Source organism: Chiloscyllium plagiosum, chromosome 6, assembly GCF_004010195.1.
Source record: "Chiloscyllium plagiosum isolate BGI_BamShark_2017 chromosome 6, ASM401019v2, whole genome shotgun sequence".
NCBI lineage: Eukaryota > Metazoa > Chordata > Chondrichthyes > Orectolobiformes > Hemiscylliidae > Chiloscyllium > Chiloscyllium plagiosum.
This window is the reverse complement of record NC_057715.1, coordinates 67,182,527-67,205,378: the sequence shown is the minus strand read 5'-3', so window position 1 is coordinate 67,205,378 and position 22,852 is coordinate 67,182,527. Positions and strand designations below refer to the sequence as shown.

The 22,852-nt window shown below is 41.4% G+C and overlaps 1 protein-coding gene across 1 annotated transcript in view; it reads right to left on the bottom strand.

Annotated features, from left to right (window-relative positions):
- LOC122550661 (PC3-like endoprotease variant B) overlaps positions 1–22,852 on the bottom strand; it is an 869,748-nt gene that overhangs the window by 298,609 nt on the left and 548,287 nt on the right. Inside the window, exons 9-11 of the mRNA XM_043691743.1 lie at positions 14,503–14,591; positions 9,894–10,066; positions 8,464–8,703 (exon numbers count right to left, since the gene is read on the bottom strand). Coding sequence (XP_043547678.1) covers positions 8,464–8,703; positions 9,894–10,066; positions 14,503–14,591 — 502 coding nt within the window. The remainder of the gene's footprint in view (positions 1–8,463; positions 8,704–9,893; positions 10,067–14,502; positions 14,592–22,852) is intronic.

The following is a 22,852-nucleotide window of genomic DNA, read 5'->3' as shown; positions in this document are numbered from 1 at the left end:
CAGATTTCAAGATTCTGTCCAAAATCCTAGCGCTGAGATTGATATTATTGAAGAGGAACAGACAGGCTTTATAAGGGGTCGTAGGTCCTCTAATATATTAGAAGGTTGCTGAATATGGTCCAAATTTATCAGCAACAATCGATTCAGGGGATGGTGATTTCCTTAGATGTAGAGAAATCATTTGACCGGGTGGAATGGCTGTATCTTTTTCTTAAAACAGTTTGGGTTGGGTGGAGTCTTTGCCAGGTGGGTGGAGGCTGCAGTCATCACCAACGGGGTGAAGTCTGGGAATTTTAGGATTGGTAGGGGTAGTCGGCAAGGCTGTCCCCTCTCACCGTTGTTGTTTACATTGGTGATAGAAGCCATTTGTCAGAATATCCACATAAACGCTCCGGAAGTGGGATCGAGGGCACACAAGGTCACACTGTATGCGGATGATGTCCTTCTGTTTTTATCAAACCCAATGACCTCCGTACCCCATTTGATACAATGTATCAATTCATTTGGGGCTATTTCAAGATATAAGATTAACTTTGCAAAATCAGAGGCTATGCCTTTGGGGAACCTTAAGGATTTACCAGAAGTTGAAGGTGGCCCTAAGTTCCCTTTTAAGTGGTCACGGGCAGGGTTCCGATACCTAGGCATTTTTATTACTCCCAAGTTTGATCTGTTATTTCGGACTAACTTTGCTCACTTGCTCAACAATACTAGGCGATATCTCCAGAGATGGGAGGCTCTTCCAATTTCATGGCTGGGCCGAGTATCTTTCATTAAGATGAATGTTCTTCCTCGTTTGCTTTATCCCATGCATATGCTCCCTATAATGTTTCCCAGGAAAATGCTGCGGAAGCTTATGGGGTGATTTGGTTCCTTTGTCTGGCATCCTGGGCAGCCCCTCATCAAACTTACTAAATTGCAGTTGCCTGAAGGAGAGGGAGGAGTTGATTTCCCAGACATCAGGAAATATCAATTGAGTTCCCTGCTGTCCTTTGTCTGCGATTGGGTAGGTAATGATCCAAACTCAATATGGGTGGATATTGAAGCCTCACAAGCAAAGTGCCCTCTTATTAACCTATTGTTCATGGGTAAGATGAGGACAGTTAAGGACCACTGCCAGAACCCCATTGTCATTAGTACAGTAAAGGCATGGAGGGTGATGCATCAGAGTGAGGGTTGTTTATCCAAGACTTTGCCACTCACACCTATAGTTGGCATGCCAGGGTTCTGACCAGGGATGATGGACTCAGGGTTCAAACTATGGGTAGCGAGATGAGTCTCTAGTTTGGGAGACTTGTTTGAGGGGGAGGGTATGATGTCTTTTGAGCAACTGAGCCGCAAATACGGGTTGCCCAGCAGAGATCTTTTCTGTTTTTTTAAGGTTAGGGATTTCATCCAGGAGAAGACTATGCTTCTCACTAAGCCCTATAAGCCTGATACAGAGAGGTTGTTGCTATGTTCCACAAGCACCCTTTTGGTTAGTGCCCTCTATCGCCTGTTGGGTGGCAGGGCCTGGCAGGATATTAACCGGTTATGAGAGGTCTGGGAGCAAGAGCTAGGAGTGGAAATCTGTTCTGAAACATGGGAGAACGTATGGGAGAATACTCGAAAGATCTCAACCTGTAATAGGACATGCGCTTTGCAGTTAAAAGTTCTGCACTGGGCTCATCTGGCACCAGATCCTCTGGCAAAGTTTTAAAAAGGGGCATCTTCAGTGTGCCGCAAATGTAAAATAAGTGTAGGTACACTTACCCTTTGTTTCTGGACATGCCACAGGCTCCGTGCTTATTGGAGCGCTGTGGTGGGAGAGATAGGGAGGGTATTGAGGTCTGAAGTCAAAGTAGACCAGATATCTCCCCTCTTAGGTCTACCGAATTTACCATCTTTAGACGGGCATGGGAAGAAACAATTTAATATTCTTGCATACTGTGCATGGAAGAACATTCTGATGAATTGGGTGTCTGAGAAGCCGCCAGGCTTGCTGGGATGGCAGAAGTTAATTATGGAGCACATTCCCTTAGACATTTTTACAAACATGGTGGTCCACACAACAGAACATTTTTATAAGACATGGCAGCCCTACTTGAGTTATTTGGATATAGATTTGTCACTTGTCTTAACTAGGGCATTTGTTTAACCAGGATGGTTAGATTTGTCAAGCCCTGGGTCCTGGAGGGGTCTCCTGAGTTAATACAGGTATATATACAATGCTCCTGTTCCTTTGTTTGGGAGCTTTGCGCCGAGCATAACTGTTCTGTATTTTGTGGGGTTTTTTTTGTTTTTTTGTTTGCTTTTCTTTCTTTTTTTTGGTATTGCTTTGCACAGTGTTAGGGTTTGTTTTGTATTATAGGGTAGGTTAGTGGTTAGTAGTCAGTAATTGTATTGTAATTTGTGTTTTTGTCCTTTTTATTATACTGATATTTGTTATTGATAGTATTTTTCAATAATTTTATATGTTTGTAAAGTTAAAAAATATATTTACAAGAAAAAAGGAGCCATTACAATTAATCAAGACATAGAATCATACAGCACGGAAACAGACCCTTTGGTCCAACCAGTCCATGCTGAACATAATCCCAAACCAAACTAAACTGGATCCACCTGCCTACTTCTGCCCATATCCCTCCAAACTTTTCCTATTCAGGTACCTATCCAAATATCTTTTAAACATTGTAATTGTACCCACATCAACCACTTCCTCAGGAAGTTCAGTCCAAAACGGATCACCTTCTGCATAAAGAATTTTGCCTCGCATGTCTTTTTTAAATCTTTCTCCTCTCACCTTAAAAATGTGCCCCCTAGACTTGAAATCCTTCATCCTAGGGGAAAGACAACTACCAGTAACTCTGTCTATACCTCTCATTATTTTATGAACTTTGAGCAGGTCACCTCTCAACCTCCAATGAGAAAGGTCCCAGCCTATCTTGCCTTTCTTTATAACTAAAACCTTCCGTACGCAACAACATCCTGGTAAATCACTTCTGAACCCTCTCCAGCTTAATAATATCCTTCCTATAACTGGGCGACCAAAACTGGATACAGTATTCCAGAAGAGGCCCCATCAATATCCTGTACAACCTCAACATGACTGAGTATAGGAGTTGTGAAAAGGACTGAGCAATGAATGCAAGCATGCCAAGCCCCTTTTTAACCATTCTATTTGAGAATAGGAATTAAGATACGGATGTAAAATATCAAGGAAATTTTAACAAGGTACAATTATGAGAGTGGGAGAAAGTGAGGACGCTGGAGATGAGAGTCAAGAGCATGTTGCTGGAAAAGCACAGCAGGTCAGGCAGCATCCAAGGAGCAGGAGAATCGACATTTTAGGCATAAGCCCTTCATTCCTGCTTGTGATTTAGCTTTGTCAATAATTTCCCAGTTATTTGCTTTACATTCTGGTTATGTACAATAGTAGGTCCAAATATTAAGGAAATTTCACAGTGTTGTATTTTGTCACCTTGGATCAAAGTTATAATGACGTCAATGACAATTAGTCTGGTTCGAAACGAAGACTGGTAGTTTTATCGATCACTGCAGGTACTCAATATAATTGCAATCAGAAAACCAGGTCACATAGGCCAGTTTAACTCTTGAAACACACTTGGCATTTGATGTATATTTCACACAAATAATACCAGGATCAAGACAGGCAGAAACTAAACTGATATGATAATCTGAAAGAAAGGATGGAAATCTGCGTATAAAAGCTTTTTTGAAACAGATAAAGGACAGCAAAGTGGTATTTCCCATTTTCGCATGAGAGGATGTGGCATATTTTTTTAAAAATCTGTTCAACTACATTATCTATCAAACATAATTTTTTTCCATTAATATCTGCATTGGAAAGTTTTTTGAATGGTTCAATTTTAGTTCAGAATTAATGGCTTGTAGTTAGTTCTAAGTTACTGCAGGTTCCATTCCCTCCAGGACACCTTGGTTCACTCCTCCTCCACTTCCAATATCCCTCCAACCATGACACCTTCCCCTGTGACCCCAGATTGTGTAATACCTACCCGTTTACTTCCACCCTCCTCACTGTCCAAGGCCCCAGACATACCGTCTATGTGAAGCAGTGACTTACTGGCACTTCACTCAATTTGCTGTTCATAGTGTGGTCTCCTCTGCATTGGAGACACAAAGTGGAGAATGGGTGATTGATTTGCAGAACACCTACATTCTGTCTGCAAAAATGACCCTGACCCTGCCACTTCAACACACGATCATGTTCCCTGGGCAGCATCTCTGTCTTGGGTTTGCTGCATTACCCCAGAGAAGCTCAGGGGAAGCTGGAAGAACAGCATCTCATTTTTCACTTAAGGACCCTGCAGACTTCAGGACTCAATATCGAGTTTAATAATTTTAGGGCCTGAGTACCTTCTCCCATGTCCTTACCTGATCCCACACACCAGGCCTTGTCATTACATGGGCTGCTACCACAAACAACCTGTTGTCAGCCACTAATTGTCCCCATTCGCTGCTATTCATTCTCCAGGCTGACCTTTACCCACTCCTTTGACTGCAAACTGTTTTTCTTCCTCTCTGGGCTTCATCTCCATCTATTGTTTATGCCTCACCCCATCTCATCTTCAACATATATATCAACCTTTTCCTAGCTTCAATCAATTCTGAAGAAGGGTCCACACGTTAACTCGGTTTCTCTCTCCACAGATGCTGCCAGACCTGAGTGATTCCAGCAATTCCTGCTTTTGGTCCAAGCTACTGAATGCCTGACTGAAGGCCTACTTGGTCATCGCTAATAGGCCATGCTAATATTCACAACAGTAGATTTTTTCAACACAACAGGTTTGTCAGATATATTTGCAAAGTTACTTTTTATTTAAATTGAGAATTTAACATCTGCATATTGTAGATGAAGCTGAAGAAGCAGTGTGATATCTTTTTCAGCTGCCTTCCAAAAATGTACCAAACACAAATCAAGCCTTTTGATGATGGTCTTTTCAATATGTTGTTTTCATATTCTTCTTTCACATTCATATAAAAAAAGTTCTGTATCCACAGTACGCGGTAAGTACCCTCAAATAATTATGCAATTACCTACATATCTAACTGTGCTTAGAAGCTTGATGTATCAATTTCTGATTCTGAATATATGCAATAGGAGATAATAAGGCCAATTCACCAGTCAACTCCAATTATTTCACTTTTTTCAACATCCTTATGTTTCCTGTAAATTTCAGCATGATCCTTCTGTCATTTTCTCAGGTGCAGAGAACATCTCACTTAGACTATGTCCAAATAAGAGTACTATAGTGCTGAGGTATAACTAGTAAGTTTGCAGATGACACCAAAATTGGAGGTATAGTGGACAGCGAAGAGGGTTACCTCAGATTACAATAGGATCTTGATAAGATGGGCCAATGGGCTGAGGAGTGGCAGATGGAGTTTAATTTAGATAATGCGAAGTGCTGCATTTTGGGAAAGCAAGTCCTAGCAGGACTTATACACTTAATGGTAAGGTCCAAGAGAGTGTTGCAGAACAAAGAGTCCTTGATGTGCAGGTTCATAGCTCCTTGAAAGTAGAGTCGCAGGTAGATAGGATAGTGAAGGCGGCGTTTGGCATGCTTGCCTTTATTGATCAGAATATTGTGTACAAGAGTTGGGAGATCATGTTGCAGCTGTACAGGACATTGGTTAGGCCACTTTTGGAATATTGCATGCAATTATGGTCTCCATCCTATCGGAAAGATTGTAAAGCTTGAAAGGGTTCAGAAAAGACTTATAAGGATGTTGCCAGGGTTGGAGGATTTGAAGTATAAGGAGATGTTGAATAGGCAAGGGCTATTTTCCCTGGAACGTCGGAGGCTGAGGGGTGACCTAATAGAAAGGCATGGATAGGATAAATAGACAAAGTCTCTTCCCTGGGGTGGGGAGTCCAGAACTAGAGGGCATAGGTTTAGGATTAGAGGGGAAAGATATAAAAGAGACTTAAGGGGCAACCTTTTCATGCAGGGGGTGGTACGTATATGGAATGAGTTGCCACAGGAAGTGGTGGACTAGTACAATTGCAACATTTAAGAGGCATCTGGATGGGTATATTAATATGAAGAGGATATGGGCCAGGTGCTGGCAGGTGGGACTAGATTGGGTTGGGATATCTGCTCGGCATGGACGGGTTGGACCGAAGGGTTTGTGTCTGTGCTGCACATCTCTATGACTCTATGACATTCCTTTCAGTGAAAACAAGAACAAGGAACATTTCACAGAAGGTGACCCTGATGAAACTGGCAATGCTGGAGTAGAGAAACTGTAGCTATTTAACATTGCATCACAAGGAGATGGCGAATTATAATGGTCAATGTTGTATCTTCAATTCATTGGTCTTGGGAGCAAATATGTAAAACGTTTTGATTCCGGACAAGAGTACAGTGGTAAAGAATATATTCGTGTCTACTAAAAGAGAGTTCAACATTATGTGTATGTCAGCCAGAGGGCATGAGGAGAACTCCCAAAGAAAACTGTTTCTTCTTTTCCAATTTCATGTTTAAATTTTGTTTCTTTTAAAAAATGAACAACCTTGCTGGATTCTCAAAATGTCTGAGGTTGGTTACAAGTTTGTATTTCCAGAAGCCCCTGCATTTTACAGATTTTCCAGGCAAATCTCACAGCAAAGCTCGGAGATGAGCATTCAGTCTCCAACCAGCTCAACGCAGAGGAAATACTAAAACTCATTATGCTAAAATGGACACAATGCTTTCACAATTACTTCATCACCTTGCAATGGAAACTCTGAGGGAAAGCTACATTGTTGGCCTACACACCTTTCAATTTGCGTCTGGAGATGGATCATCAGCACCTGAAATACCTGTCTTTGTCATAAGATTGAAATTAGAGCTTGGCTGAATTGCTAACGTATACAATTCTGGGATTCAATATCAATTGCTGTTTAACCTCTAGAGAGAAAGCAGGATTCCAAGCTAAATTGGTATCCTGCTTTGGACCCTTCAAACTCCAAATTGCTGACTGGAAAGAAAACTACATTTTCCTTCAAGGAGGAAAGCTACTGGACCCAACTCACCAAAGAAACTATTCTTGCACATTGACCTCCTTAAAGTTGTAACTGACATAAATTACTTTTTAATACTTCTGGTTTTACAAAACTTGTACATTTGTTACCTATCTCCTCTCCTGTCCTTTCTTCCTTTGTTTTCTGAGTGCTTGTCTGTATAAGATTAGATTAGATTCCTTACAGTGTAGAAACAGGCCATTTGGTCCAACAAGTCCACAATGACCCTCTGAAGGGTAACCCACCCTGACCCATTTCCCAACATTTACCACTGACTAAGCACCTAATATTATCAGCAATTTAGCATAGCCTGCACATCTTTGGATTGTTGGAGGAAACCGGAGCACCCGGAGAAAACCCACACAGATACGGGGAGAATGTGCAAACTCCACACAGCCAGTTGGCCAAAGTGGGAATTGAACCTGTGTCTCTGGCATTGTAAGGCAGCAATACTAACCACTGAGCCACCGTGCCACCCAAGGAGTAGCAAAGAAATTCCCTTGTGTTTTGAATGTTTTGTTAATAAACCCTATCTTTGATTTCATCTTGAAGGATTTGGGATTATTTTTAAAAAACAGAAACTGAAAACTAGCATTGGAGAACATCATTCAGCAGGCCTCAACAAGGGACAGGTCTAAACAGGGAAAGGAGTAAACCAAACACTACCATGCTGTTTCAGGCTTAACAGGCGGAAAGAAATCATGATTTAAGTTCACTCTGTTCCCACTTTATGACGCACACATTCAGTCTGTTGCAATATCTGCTGTAAAGCCTGAAGATACTACTTTGCTCTTTCTCAACCTCTTAAGTTTCTCTGCATGCATTTCTATCTTGGTCACTGACCACAAAATGGATATTTGATAGTTGCATGTTCCACCATGACTCCACCATAGCAAAAGCAGCAACACATTAGGTTTCCTCTGGAATTACGTTCATCCTTTTTATGTAGGTGAGATGTAGATACTCAGCTGGTTATGTCCCAAGGCCCAAAACTCAACTACTAAGCAAGGTAGAGAACTCTAAAGGTAAGGAAGAACTTATTCGAATTATGTCAGCTGAGAGAAGTAATTATTCACATCAACTTATTCTCTTCCAGTGTACAGACTGCCCTGTTACCACAAAATACCACAGTTATTCTGTGTAAAACTATTGATGCACTTCCTACTTTAACTCACGTTGCCTTTCTCCTAGTGGAGGGGTATCTCTCAGGACGTGGAACCTAATTCTGGGAAGAAGCAATTTATAAGTTATTGCCAGAGTACCCTCAAGTAATGCTGAAGCCCACGCAGCACAGATACAGGTAGCAATGAGAGTTACAGAAGTCAGTCAACAGAATTGGAAAGGTTCTAAGGAATAGATTGCAAGTTTATTAATTTATAACGATCCAAGTACTGCTACTTAAGATCTCCAAATTCAATCCTTACATCAGACTTACTCACCAAGGCTAGTTCATCCTCATTGCTTGTTTCAAAAGGTGAATCACTTGTTCCTCCTGTAGGGATTACTGCCATAACTGCTGGACAAGCCTCTGAGTAAAAGGTGTTGAGACCTAAGCTACTGACAGCTCCAACTGCCACTGTAAAAATACTGTTCACATATCCATCAGCACCACAGTGATCTTTTAAAAAGCCACCATTTCCTGAGGCCCAGATAAAAATACTTCCTTTACCATTGCGACCCTATAACAGAAAAAAAGAAAGTTTTTTCCTCTTAAGTGCCTTTAACACATTCAGTTATGACCAGCTGCCATATGGTATCTTCTATTAAAAAAACAAATTGCGTGTTTTCATATGCACAATTTTCTAAAAAACACAAGACTGTTTTCAAAGTGCTTGTTTTTTTTTATTTATAGGATCCAAAGATTACTAGAAAGGTTTACATACATTGTGTATTACTAATTGCCTTGAGAAAGTGGTGGGCTGTGATCTTTTTGAGTCATTGCAGTCTGTATTGTGAGGGTATATGCACAGTGTTGTTAGAGGGAATCCTTGGATTACTTGCTCAATGATAACAAAGAAATATCAATATCTTTCCAAGCTAAAATATTAGATGATTTAAAGGGGAAACTTGCTGGTGGTAGTATTCCCATGCAGTTGCTACCTTTGTCATTCCAGGTAATTTGTGATGTGCTGCCAAGGAAGCCTTGCTAAGTTGCTGTGGTGCATCTTACAGTAAGTACACAGTACAGCCAAGGTGCACTGCTCATGGAGAAAGTGATTGTATCAGGCGGTCAATGGGATGTCATTTAAGAGTGCTGTTTGTCCTGGATGGTGATGGTGACAGGTTTTGAACAACTCACAGCAGAATACAAGCAACTGTCCAGCTTTTGCAGGAACCATATATATGTGGCTGGTGAAGTTAAATGTTTGACTAATTGTCTCCTCCCTCCAAGAAATCCTGTTGAATAGAACTCAACAATGAAAGGCCATTGACAGGGAACAGGAGTGTGGACAGCATGAATGTTACTTGCAACTTAACAGCCAAAGACTGAATGATGTCCAGATCTTCATACATGCAAGTGTGGGCTGCTTTATTATCTGACAAGGTGTCATCTCCATTTCATAGCTTCCTTAGCATGAGACGCACTCATCCCTTTATCTGGCACACTCTCTTTCCTTATGCCTGAGTCAGGTGGATTCAAGAGATAAACACTTCCAAGGCTGCAGCCACAGCCACAGTCACCACCACCAACCCCTGACACTACCCTAACCCCCATTCAGAGCTCTCTTCAAAGTTGTGTTGTAATTGTTGATCTTCTATGGCATTTAAAATTTTTTATTCTCTTTAAGAAGGACCTGACTCTAAAAGACCTTCCCTCGAGCATTAGGACTTGTACACAATCTTTAATGTCAATGCTCATAACTTTTACCTTCTCTGCACCTTCCTGTAACGCTTTGGTTGTCAATAGTCTAGGGCCATCAAAGTTCCGCCCATTGTCTTTCGGCCCCCAACAGCAGCTGTAGATATCTATATAATTGTTATTGTAGGTAAGAGATGCTGCTTCTAAGGCATCAGTTACTTTCCCATCCAAGATCCGGATGCCTGAAACAGAAATATAATCTTTGTACTTATATTGAACACTTAAGTTTTATATAACAACTTACTTTTGAAATGCCACAACTATTACATGGTAATGCAGCAATATGTGAAACAATTAAATAACAGCAACAGTTATAATGCCAATAAGCTGAGTTTTCATGGTAGTAAGCAGGACATAGGTTTCAAGTATTCACCATATTTCTGACGAAGACAATGCAATATATCCCTATATATTCAGAATTGATAATATTTTATGCTCCAGTCTACACATATGACTATAATGAATAAAGATTAATTGATCAGTGAAGTAAACTTCAATGCAACTAAGTGTGAGGTTAACTATTTTGAACCACAGAAAGATAGATATGATGATCATTTACACGGTGAAAAGCTTGGAACAGCAGATATCCAAATAGATTTAGGGACTCATGTATACAAATCAAGAAAAATGTCAAGGCCTTTACAAAATGTAATTCAAAAGGCTAATAGAATATTTCTTTTTCTAACCAGAAGTCCAGAGGAAATGTTTCTACATGTATATAAAGCACTGATCAGGCCACATGTGGAGTAGAATATATAATTCTGAGCTACACACCTTTGAAAGGATATACAAACCTTGGGCTGAAAGGAATGGGTTGTAAGGAGAGATTGCACAAACCAGGTTTACAGAGTGATTATTTGAGCTTTTTAGAATTTTGACAGGGATTTATAGGATAGTTTTACTCTAGTAGGGAAACCTAGGACAGGTTGGCATAATATTAAACTCCAAACTTGGGACTATTTAATAGACAAGTTACAAAATATTCCAAACAAAAGATCGTAGAGATGTGGAACTGAGTTGTATAAACAGCAAAATATGGGAGGTGATGGCCTAATGGTATTATTGTTAAACTATTAGTCCAGAAACTCAGTTAATGTTCGAGGATCCCAGTTCAAATCCTGGCATGGCAGATGGTGAAATTTGAATTCAATAATAGTATGGAATTAAAAATCTACCAATGGCCATGAAACCATTGTCAGTTGTTGGAAAAACTCATCTGGTTCACTAATGTCCTTCGGGGAAGGAAACCTGTCATCCTCACTTGGTCTGGCCTACATTTGTGGGCGGCACGGTGGCACAGTGGTTAGCACTGCTGCCTCACAGCGCCAGAGACCCTCGAGGATCCCAGTTCAAATCCTGGCATGGCAGATGGTGAAATTTGAATTCAATAATAGTATGGAATTAAAAATCTACCAATGGCCACGAAACCATTGTCAGTTGTTGGAAAAACTCATCTGGTTCACAAATGTCCTTCGGGGAAGGAAACCTGTCATCCTCACTTGGTCTGGTCTACATGTGATTCCAGACCCACAGCAATGTGGTTGACTCTTGATTGCCTTCTGAAATGGCCTGGCAAGCTATTCAGTTCAAGGACAACGAAGGATATGCAATAAATGCTGGCTAGCCAGTGACACCCACGTCCCACAGATGAATTTAAAAAAACAGTAGCTCAAGTAGTTATAAAACTGGGTTAAATAACTGTTTGCTAACCAAAGATTTAAACCTATAGAGCCAAGGCAAATGGAGGAAATAACAGTTCAACGATGATCTCACTGAACAGTCTATCCTTTATTCAAGGACAGGAAGTGCTAGGGAAACTCAGCAGGTCTGGAGACATCTGTGGGGAGAGAAACAAGAGTTAACACTTTGCGTCCAATATAACTTCTTTGGAACTAGTCCGTTTTTGTTGTTCTGGTATTAGAGGTGACGCTGCAGAAAAGAGGATATTGGTCAGGATGTGACTCTACTCAGGAAGTGACGATCATTCTGTTCCCATACTATCACTCAAGAAACGTAACTATCTTAACTTGTCCTTGGATAGATCATCCCAAGAAAGAAACCCATCGGGTGTTAGGATCCAACAGGTTTATTTCCAATTTATGTCCAAAATCGGCATTTCCACATCACAGATATAATTGAGCATAGCTCATTTTTGCCCCTACATAAAAGAAAATGGTTAACCAGCTCCTTTAATGGGTAAGAACAACATCTAATCCTCTCTGTTGCAGTGTGGGTGATGTGGAAAGCAGTGGTTGAGACTGGGATAACCTGAAAGACCTTCTTGAAATATTGAGCGAAGTTTAATCACTTTACTAGGTCAGCAAAGCTTAATGTTTTGAGTTTAGATGGCTCTTCATCAGAGCTCTGATGAAGAGAAATCGAGATTTGAAATGTTAGCTTGCAGCCGCTTCATGAATGCTGCCTGACCCGCTGTGATCTCCAGCATTTTTGGTTTTCAGTTCTTGTTGCTTCATGTTGCCTTCAGGTTCCAGCAATTAACTCACGTAGCATCAGTTCAGCTTGGAATTACATTGTGCAGTTACAGCTACTTCAGTGGAAGAGCTATCACAAACTTGGAAAAAATGGTATTAAGAGCATTTATTCTCCTGGTTTTTATTTTTATTCTGCTGAGGTTAGGGCAGATGAGCAAGTGAAACTGCAGAATTAGTCCTCTGGTATGTATTTAGAAACACACAGCAAATCTGGTACAGGTCAACAATAAAATAATTATAACCATTGAAGGATCTGGAAAAATGAAAGAGGGACAGGATTTCAAATGAGGCTAAAGGCAAGCAGTAATGGGTGAAATTCATCATGGAGTATCATTAGGCAGTGCTGTGATATGTCAGTGGGGAAAACAGCTCAGTGAGAGCAAAGAACACAAAATAAAACAGCCAAGCATCCTGTGTTTTGTGTCTTCCAGTTTTGCCATCTGCAAAAATGCATTGCTTTCCTGAACTAATTCTGGTGATTGTGGTTTCCTTGATTGGTGTGAGCATATCCCCTGACTTTTTCACATCTTGCCAGCCTATCGTGCAGGATGGGACAGAGTGAGCAAGTGTGTACCGTATTGCATGTTTGTGAAGATGCGCAAGACAGTATCATATGTTCATGCTGTGAGTAAGCTGGGTAATCATCATGACAGCAGTAGCAAAGGTTGAATATGCAAGTGAAAGACTGAGTAGGTATACTAAAGTGTGATTGGAGGAGACAGATGGCCAGCGATTGAGGGAAGCATCGACAATTCTGAAACTGAGTATGGCAGTATAGAGCTATGCAAACAGTAAGAGATTTGTGAATGAGAGCCTTATCTGAGAAATACTGGTCAAGTCATTGAATACTTTGCTCTAAGGGTAATGTTACACGCATTGGTATTGAGAGTCACTTTGCACTACTGCTGTCATGTTATTTTGCAGAACCTATACCGCCTATCACAGGGAATGAAGGTAACTTCCTTACTACCTACCTGACCAACAAACACTTTCATAGCACCATCTGAAATCCTAGATGTGGTGGTGGACAGGCTGGGGGTTCTCCCAGTCCTGGTTTCAAACAGAAGTGAAGGATAGAGGCATGTCCATTAGGAGACCTGGCCTCCCAGTAGATGATCAGTCCATCAATACTGTGAATAACCCCGACAACCGTGAATCTCAGAATGAGACCAGGCCACCAATATCATTGTATAGCTCCAGGATCTCTGATCTGCTCAGTATCTGAAAATAACTGCAATGTCTTCAGGTTTAAAATGAAAAAGATTCAGCTCCTTCATTTCTAATCAGAATTTAATGATCCCTGGTGAAAGGAGATGTCTGTGTAAATGTCAGTCGAGAGCAAGACCAGGTTTAGCTTTAGTTCCCAACATCAGAACAGCCAACACAACAGTTCCTGTTTCTTATCATACCCCATTCTTTGTTCTGGCGCAGCAATTCAGCTGCAAGGAACCTTTAAGCATTTGTGTATCACAGTATTTACAGGACCTTTAGGCATGAGGCAAAGATGAGCACTAAAATGATAGCCGGCATGGTACAAGACTTAATATACAGACACTGAGGAGTTCATTACTGTCATTGGATTGCTGTGCTTTCTGTGTAACATTCTGCTTTACTGTCTTTAATAAAGGAAACAAACCGCATTTAAAAATATAAGTGACAGTCACATCAGCAACAGGAATAAGAGTGACACAGAAAGGCAATTAAAATTGAAAATGAATGTTCTAGAGAGTATACCAGGAGTTCCACAACAGTGTGACTGCCAATCACAGTAATACTATTGTTTCGCTCCTGATCTAATGTGTTTGTAACAGCAGCTAGGATCCGACATTGCATCCCATTTGTGCTGGAAATGCTGAAAGTCAAGTTTTATATTTAGAAAGATGCTGACAAAAACTTTATCAGAATCAGAGGAAAGTGTTAAAGGCGTTGCGCTGCATAATCAAAATAGTATCCCAGTGATCTGTTGGCATGAGAAAAAAGCGCAATGGCACAGACATTTTGTTTGCCCACTGTGTCAACTAAACAAAATTGCAATTATAATTTGACCAGAAGTAATGCAATAGCACAACAAAAAAGATATGAGAGTCTATTCACATTCATCCCACCACAGCTGGACATCTAATTACCTCCAATCTTCGCATTATATGCAATTCCAACCCCACAGAAGTTGTTGTTGGCCTCCATTGCCACTTCACCAGCGCACTTTGTTCCATGGCTTGATGACATGCAAAGAAACAGAAGCACAGAATCCACGTGATTGTCATGTGAATGTGATAAATGTTATGGCCATCATTGCAGTAGTTAGGAATTTCCCATTTTGATTCAGAAATAAAATAATTTTTTTTATGTGGTCCCAGTAGTCCTTTGTTTGAAAATAACAGATTGAGCATATTGTATTCAAGGAGACAGTAATAACTTTACATAAAAGAATGGTTAGTCTGATATATTAACATTTAGTTGATATTTATTGAAAAGATACCTGCAATGTTAATTATTGATAATGTTATGTTTAGCTGCAATGTTATGATCTAATTTCTTTATTCACTAGATAAATCAGATTCCCTCAATCTGGATGTTCTGTCTCCTTGACAGCCTTTAAATATACAATTGGAAAAAAAACCCCGTCTAAATCAGGGATAAAAATGTAGATTGTGGACCCTTACTAAGGGAAATGTGAGGCCGATGCTGTTTTGGAGGTGAAAAGAAAGTTGTATCAGCAGTGGTTTGGATGTTGGGAAAGCAGTAGAGTTTTGACTATGCCAAAGTTCTGCACATCAAAGGCTGTGATGACAGCCAGGAGGAAGTCTGGAGCTTTTGTATGTTTTTTTCAGAAGCCAAAACAGACAGCCTTCGCCTTTGCTGACATTTAGTTTGTGGTCCTGTTAAAATTAAGCCAAATGTCACTGATGGTAATATTTGCCAGCTGGAGCAATGTCCAACAAACCAAATATGTGCAAGTCATCAACACTAAAAATACCACTTCAATTAGATGTATCTTTCAGGTAAATAAAACAAAAATAATGTTCATAATACGTGGTATTTGAAAATTACATAAATGTTTTAGGATGATAAATAGATGGAGGATAACATTATGAATGCTGAGTCAACTAAGTTATCAGGTTTAGGTTAATGGATTTTTGTTTGGTAAAGGCATCCAACAATAAGATGGTTAAATGGAGCTTAGAAATAGATCAGTTATGATCTAACTGAATGGTGGAACAGGTTTGAGAGACCAAATTGCCAACTCTTAGCCTGGTTTTCTTAGATACACTAGAAACAGGAACAGCACTAGATTAATAAAGGCAAAAGTGAGGACTGCAGATGCTGGAAATCAGAATCTAGATTAGAGGGGTGCTGGAAAAGCACAACTGGTCAGGTAACATCCGAGGAGCAAAATCGACGTTTCGGGCAAAAGCCATTCATCAGCCCTTCCAGCACTACTCTAATCTGGACCCTAGATTAATAAAGTCAGGGGAGATGTAATGTGCATTCCAATTGTCGCAAACATGTTTATTAAGAACTTTTACACTCAGTGCAACAAAATCCTTACTTCACAGCAACTTACTATGAACTGCAACTGATATTTAGCAGGTCTTAAATTGATTTATTTTTTCATGAGATTTGGCTATTGCTGAGAAGACCAGCCTTGAGTGCCTTACCAATGTGAGTCAATTACATTGGGGATACGATGGCCTGATGGTACTTTCGGCAGACTACTAATCTAAAAACTAAGCTAATGTTCTAAGGACCAGCGTTCAAATCCTGCCACAGCAGACCATGAAGCTACTGTCGATTGTCAAAAACCCATCTGGTTCACTAATGTCCTGAAGGGAACAAAATTTGCAATCCAACATGCGACTCCAAACCCACAGCAATGTGGTTGACTCTCAACTGCCCTCTGAAGTGTCGAAATAAACGTCAGCCGCAACAATTGTTACAAAGTCTCAACAACAAAATGAAACTGGACAGACCTCACAGTGACCGAAAATCTGGGGAAGACAACAGCAGAATCAACCCCGTTGACCCTTCGAAGTCCTTCTTAATAACAACTGGGGGCTAGTGCCAAAATTGTGAGAGCTGTCTCACAGACTAGTCAAGCAACAGTCTGACATTGTCTGTAATATATGAATCTGTGAGTATGACTGTGTCCCAGACACTATGATCATCATCCCTGGATATGTCCTGTCCCACAGGCAGGATACACCCAACAGAAGTGGTAGCACAGTGGTATACAAGAGCGAGGAAGTTGCCTTGGATGTCCTCAACATTAACTCTGGGCCCCATGATATCGCATAGCATTAGGTTAAACAGGGGCAAGGAAACCTCCTGCTGATTACTGTTTTGTATTGTCCAGGTACTGTCCTTCCTGGGCTGATGAATTAGTACTCTTGCACATTGAATAGCACTTGGAGGAAGCATTGAGGGTGGCAAGGGCACAAAATGTACTCTGGGTGGGGGATTTCAAGAATGGGTATGGCATCAGCACAATTGATCAAGCTGGTTGGGTCCTAAAAGACATAGCTGCTAGACAGTCCATGACAGTCTCTGTCTCCGCTAAGACTTTCAGTTACTAAGTCCCACCTTCACAATGAGAATAGCCTCTACTGTTTTGTGTGGCACCATGAGTCAGACTTAGAACAAATTTAGCATTTCAAGATTGGGCATCCATGAGGCACTTTGAGCCATCAACAGCAATAGAACTGTACTCCGCACAATCTGCAACTTCATAGCCTGGCATATCCCCTACTCAACCATTACCATCAAGCTAGGGGATCAACTCTGGTTCAATGGAGCATGCAGGAGTGCATGCCAGGAGGAACATCAGACACAACTAAAAATGAGGTGTCAACCTGGTGAAGATGCCAAACAGGACTACTTGCACATCAAACAGCAGACAGACAGAGAGAGCTAAATGATTCCACAACCAACGGATCAGATCTAAGCTTGGCAGTTCTGCCACATCCGGTTGTGAATGGTGGTGGAAAATTAAACAATGCACTGAAGGAGGCGACTCCATAAATATCCTCATCCTCAATGATGGAAGAGTCTAACACAGAGCAAAAAATAAGGCTGAAGCACTTACAGCAAAGTTCAGCCAGAATTGCCAAGTGGATGATCTATCTCGATCTCCTCCAGTGGCCCCCAGCATTACAGATACCAATCTTCAGCTAATTCAATTCACTCCACATGATATAAAGAAACAGTTGGAGACACTAGATACTCCAAAGGCTACGGACCCTGACAATGTTCCAGTAATAGGACTGAAGACTGGTGTTCCATAACTTGTCACACGCCCCCTCACCCCCAAACAAGCTGAACCAGTACAGTTACAACACTGGCATCTACCCAAAATGTGGAAAATTTCCCAGGTATGACCCATCTACAAAAAGCAGCACATATTCAACCTGGCCAGTTTCCTTCTACTCACTCATGGGATGTGGGTGTTGCTGGTTGGCCAAAATTTATTGCCCATGCCTAGTTGCCTTTGAACTGAATGGCTTGCCAGGCCATTTCAGTAGTCATTCAGGAGTCAACCACATTGCTGTAGGTCTGAAGTCACACGTAAATCAGACCAAGTAAGCACAACAGAATTCCTTCCCTAAAGGACTTCAGTGAAACAGATGGATTTTTCTGACAATCGACAATAGTTTCATGGTCATCATCAGACTCTTAATACCAGAATTCCATTGAAATCAAATTCCATGATCTGCTATGGTGGGATTTGAACTCAGAATATTAGCTGTGTTTCTGGATTAATGGTCCAGTGATAACAGCACGAGGCCATCACCTCCCATTTACCACTGCATTAGCCTACACGCGCTCATCAGTAAAGTGCAGGAAGCTGTCATCAACAGCACAATCAAACAACACCTACTCAGCAATAATCTGCTCAGGATAGTGTTGTAAATCCAACCATCTTCAGTTGCTTCATTGGTGACCTTTGCTCCATCATTACATCCGAAATGGGAATGTTCACTGAGGATTGCATAATATGCAGCACCATTCACAACTCCTCAGACACTGAAGCAGTCCATGTTCAAATGTAACAAGATCTGGACAATAGACAAGCTTGAGCTCACAAGCATTAATGCCACAGAACTGCCAGGCAATCCTGAACTCAAATAAGAGACAATCACCATCCCTTGACATTCAACGGTGTTACATTAACTGAATCCCCTACTATCAACATCCTTGGAGTTACGATTGACCAGAAACCCAACTGGACTTGCCGCATAAACACAGTGGTTATAACAGCAAGTCAGAAACCAGGAATACTGCGGTGAGTAATTCACCTCCTGACTCCCCAAAACTCCATAGACAAGGCATAAGTCAGGGGTGTGAGAGAATACTTCCCCCTAGCCTGGATGGGTGCAATTCTAACAACACTCAAAAAGGTTGACACCATTCAGGACAAAGCAGACCACTTGATTGGCATCATATCCACAAGCATCCACTTCCCCCTACACCAATACGCAATAGCAGCAGTATATACTATCTTCAAGTTGCACTGCAGAAATTCACCAAAGATCCTTAGACAGCATCTTCTAAACTCATGATCACTTCCCTCTAGAAGGCCAAGGGCAGCACATACATGGGAACACCATCACCTTCAAGTTTCCTTCCAAGTCACTCACCATCCCGACTTGGAAATATATCACTGTTTCTTCATTGTCACTGGGTCAAAATCTGGAATTCCCTCCCTAAGGGCATTGTGGGTCTACCTACAGCAGGTGGATTACAGCAGTTCAAGAAGGTAGCTCACCAGCACCTTCTCAAGGGTATCTAAGGATGGGCAATAAATGCTGGCCAGTCAGCAATGCCCATATCCCATGAGTGTATTAAAAAAAAATGTGCCCCATACTAGGTAAGGATGACAGATTTCCTTCCCAAAAGTGCATTAATGAACCAGATGAGTTTTGACAATTGACGAAAGTTTCATGGTCACTGTTAATGAGGCTAGCTTTCAAATCCAGACTGTTTTCATGAATTAATTGAAGATAAATTCCACCAGCTGCTATTGTGGAATTTGTACCCATGAATGTCCACAATGCCAGTTCAATGACACTACCACTAAGCCACTCTCTCCCATGTTCCATAATGTTGAAAGAATTATTGTATCTACTTTGATCAATTTCCTACTATCCTTGAAGAAAATACATTTACAATGTTTCACTTCCATTAATAAGTATGCTCAGTCATATGCCATTTTTGAGTTTTGCTTCAGAATAGACTCAGCAGCAATAATTTTACACAAGCAGAGACCTCCAAAACAAAATGGTGAAATGAATATTTTTATTTCAACTTCTTTACAGTTCCACCTCATGCCATTCTATGCTTCCTGTTTCACTCATCTCTTGCCCATACCCATCTTCTTTCTTTCATTACTCTCATATAATGTACATCCAATCCCCATCTCACTCCTTATTGTGCTATCTTTATTACACATTTCACACCTCCCAAAACCCCTCCCAGGCCCAACCCTCTTTTCTGCCTAAAGTGCTTCCATTCTACCTGTCCCCAACATCCCACTGCACTCTTTCCCTTGCCATTCATTCGCATAGTACTGTAACCACTTCCCATGTCGTCATCCTAAGTTATATTTTGCCCACCCATACAGTTCTCCTCCCATGTGATCTTCTTTCCATGTTGCTTCCTTTATTCCCATGTTGCTGCCCATTGCCCCTCCAGTGCCATCCTCAACTCCTCCCATTCCATGCTAACACCCCTCCCTGCTACCCCCCACCTGCCATTCACACCACACATATTCCATTCTGCACCTCAGTCTCATCACTGCCATGACCAAAAGCCTAGATTGGAGAAAGGTAGGGTTTGGGTGACAAAAAGCAATGTCAGGATGGGACTGAGAACTGGGAACTAGTAACCGAGAGTGGAAGTGGACAAGGGCAAGAGCCAATAGCAAGGCACCTGCACCAGGCTCTACCCATCAAATCAAACCATTGAACAATCAGAAATGCAGATTGTAAGAAAGAAGAATCATTAATATTATCTCAATGACATAGCTTGCTCCGATGTTTCTTGTGTGCCAGCCTAATTTAGAGCCAGGAGATCCAGGGTCAAGTCTCACCTGCTGCAGATTAGATTAGATTAGATTAGATACTCTACAGTGTGGAAACAGGCCCTTCGGCCCAACAAGTCCACACTGACCCTTCCGAAGAGCAATCCACCCAGACCCATTCCCCTACACCTAACACTACGGGCAGTTTAGCATGGCCAGTTCACCTAGCCTGCACATCTATGGACTGTGGGAGGAAACCTGAGCACTGGAGGAAACCCATGCAGACACGGGGAGAATGTGCAAACTCCACACAGACAGTTGCCCGAGGCGAGATATAAGTAGTAAGATCTCTGAACAGTTTGATTAGAAAATATCGATAAAAACTCTCCTGATCTTTGGCTTCCATTGCTGACTGAACTTGGAACTTTAATGCCGAGAAACAGTTCAAAGAAACTGACCTGAAAACTTCCTTAAAATGGGCTTCGGGATCACCTGGCTCTCATAATTTGGCAAAGAGTCAGAAAACTGACGTTTATCGGCCAAAGACAGTCTGAGCTGAAATTAACATCTTCCCAAAGAGCACTGAAATCAATCAGTCAGACCCTATGGGATGTGTGGAAAGGTCCTCAGCTCTTTTGATTTACATTATTATGAGAATCTTCACATGGTGAATATGAAACTTCTACCACAATTTATCAGCCTGGAAACAATAACCCTCTGCAAACATGGAATATGTAAACAACATCTATTTCAAGGAGCTTTTTTTTTCAGATCAAGAAATATGCAATTAAGAAAGCACAGCTGAAGAAAAAAAGTTTGAAAAGGCTTGACAGGATAACTGATTTTTAAAAAAAGCATCAGAGAGCTGAGTACTCTTAAAAATATCTGCAACATTCACTCCAGCTGACTGCATTCTGGAAACCAACTAACCTGCCATGGTCTCAGGGTAAAATCTTACACCTTTGTTGCTTGAGCCATGTGCTAGTGAGGCAAGGAATATGGACAGAGAGGAGTTGAACACGTGGCTACAGGGATGATGCAGGAGGGAGGGTTTTGGATTCCTGGATAATTGGGATTCTTTCTAGGGTCCGTGGGCCCTCCACAAACAGGATGATCTTCACCTGAACCAGAGGGGTATCAATATCCTGGGGGAGAAATTTGCTAATGCTCTTCAGGTGGGTTTAAACTAATTCAGCAGAGGGTTGGGAATCTAAATTGTAGTTCAAGTATTGAGGAGGTTGAGACTAGGGAGGTCTGAAATAAGGTTTCAGGGTCGCAAGAGGGCACCGACAAACACGAAGTTGGTTTGAAGTATGACTATTTCAATGCCAGGAGCATCCAGAACAAGGTGTGAACTTGCAGCATTGATGGGTACCTGGGATTTCGATGTTGTGGCCATTTCAGAGACATGGATACAGCAGGGACAGGAATGGTTGTCGCAGGTTCCAGGATGTAGATATTTCAGTAAGAACAGAGAAGATGGCAAATGAGTTGGGGATGTGGCATTGTTAGTCAAGGACAGTAGTACAGCTGCAGAGAGGACATTTGAAGACTTGTTAGCTGAGGTACTATGGGCTAAGATTAGAAACAGGAAAGGAGAGGTCACCCGGTTGGGAGTTTTCTATAGGCCTCCGCATAGTTCCAGAGATTTAGAGGAAAGGATAGCAAAGATAATTCTGGATAGGAGCGAGAGTAACAAGGTAGTTGTTACGGGGACTTCAACCTTCCAACTATTGACTGGGAATACTTTAGTTCAAGTATTTTGGATGGGTAAATTTACGTCCACTGTGTACAGGAGCGCTTTCTGACACAGTATGTAGACAGGCCAACGAGGGATGAGACCACATTAGATTTGGTACTGGGTAATGAACCCGGCCAGGTGTTAGATTGGAGGTAGGTGAGCACTTTGGTGATAGTGACCACAATTCAGTTATGTTTACTTCAGCAATGGAAAAGGATATATATATATGCATGGGAGGGCATGAGCTACAGCTGGGGGAAAGGCAATTATGATGCGATTAGACAAGTAGTTTGCAGATGACACCAATGAATAGGAAGGGTTTGGAGGGATATGGGCCGGGTGCTGGCAGGTGGGACTAGATTGGGTTGGGATATCTGGTCGGCATGGACGGGTTGGACCGAAGGGTCTGTTTCCATGCTGTACATCTCTATGACTCTATTTAGGATGCATAGAATGGGAAGGAAACTGCAGGGGATGGGCACAATAGAAATGTGGAGCTTATTCAAAGAACAGCTATTGTGTCTCCTTGATAAGTATGTACCTGTAAGACAGGGAGGTAGTTGTCGAGCACAGGAGCCGTGGTTTACAAAGGAAGTTGAATCTCTTGTCAAGAGGAAGAAGGCGGCTTATGTTAGGATAAGATGTGAAGGCTCAGTTATAAGGTAACCAGGACAGACCTAAAGAGAGAGCTAAGATGACTGAGGAGGGGATATGAGAA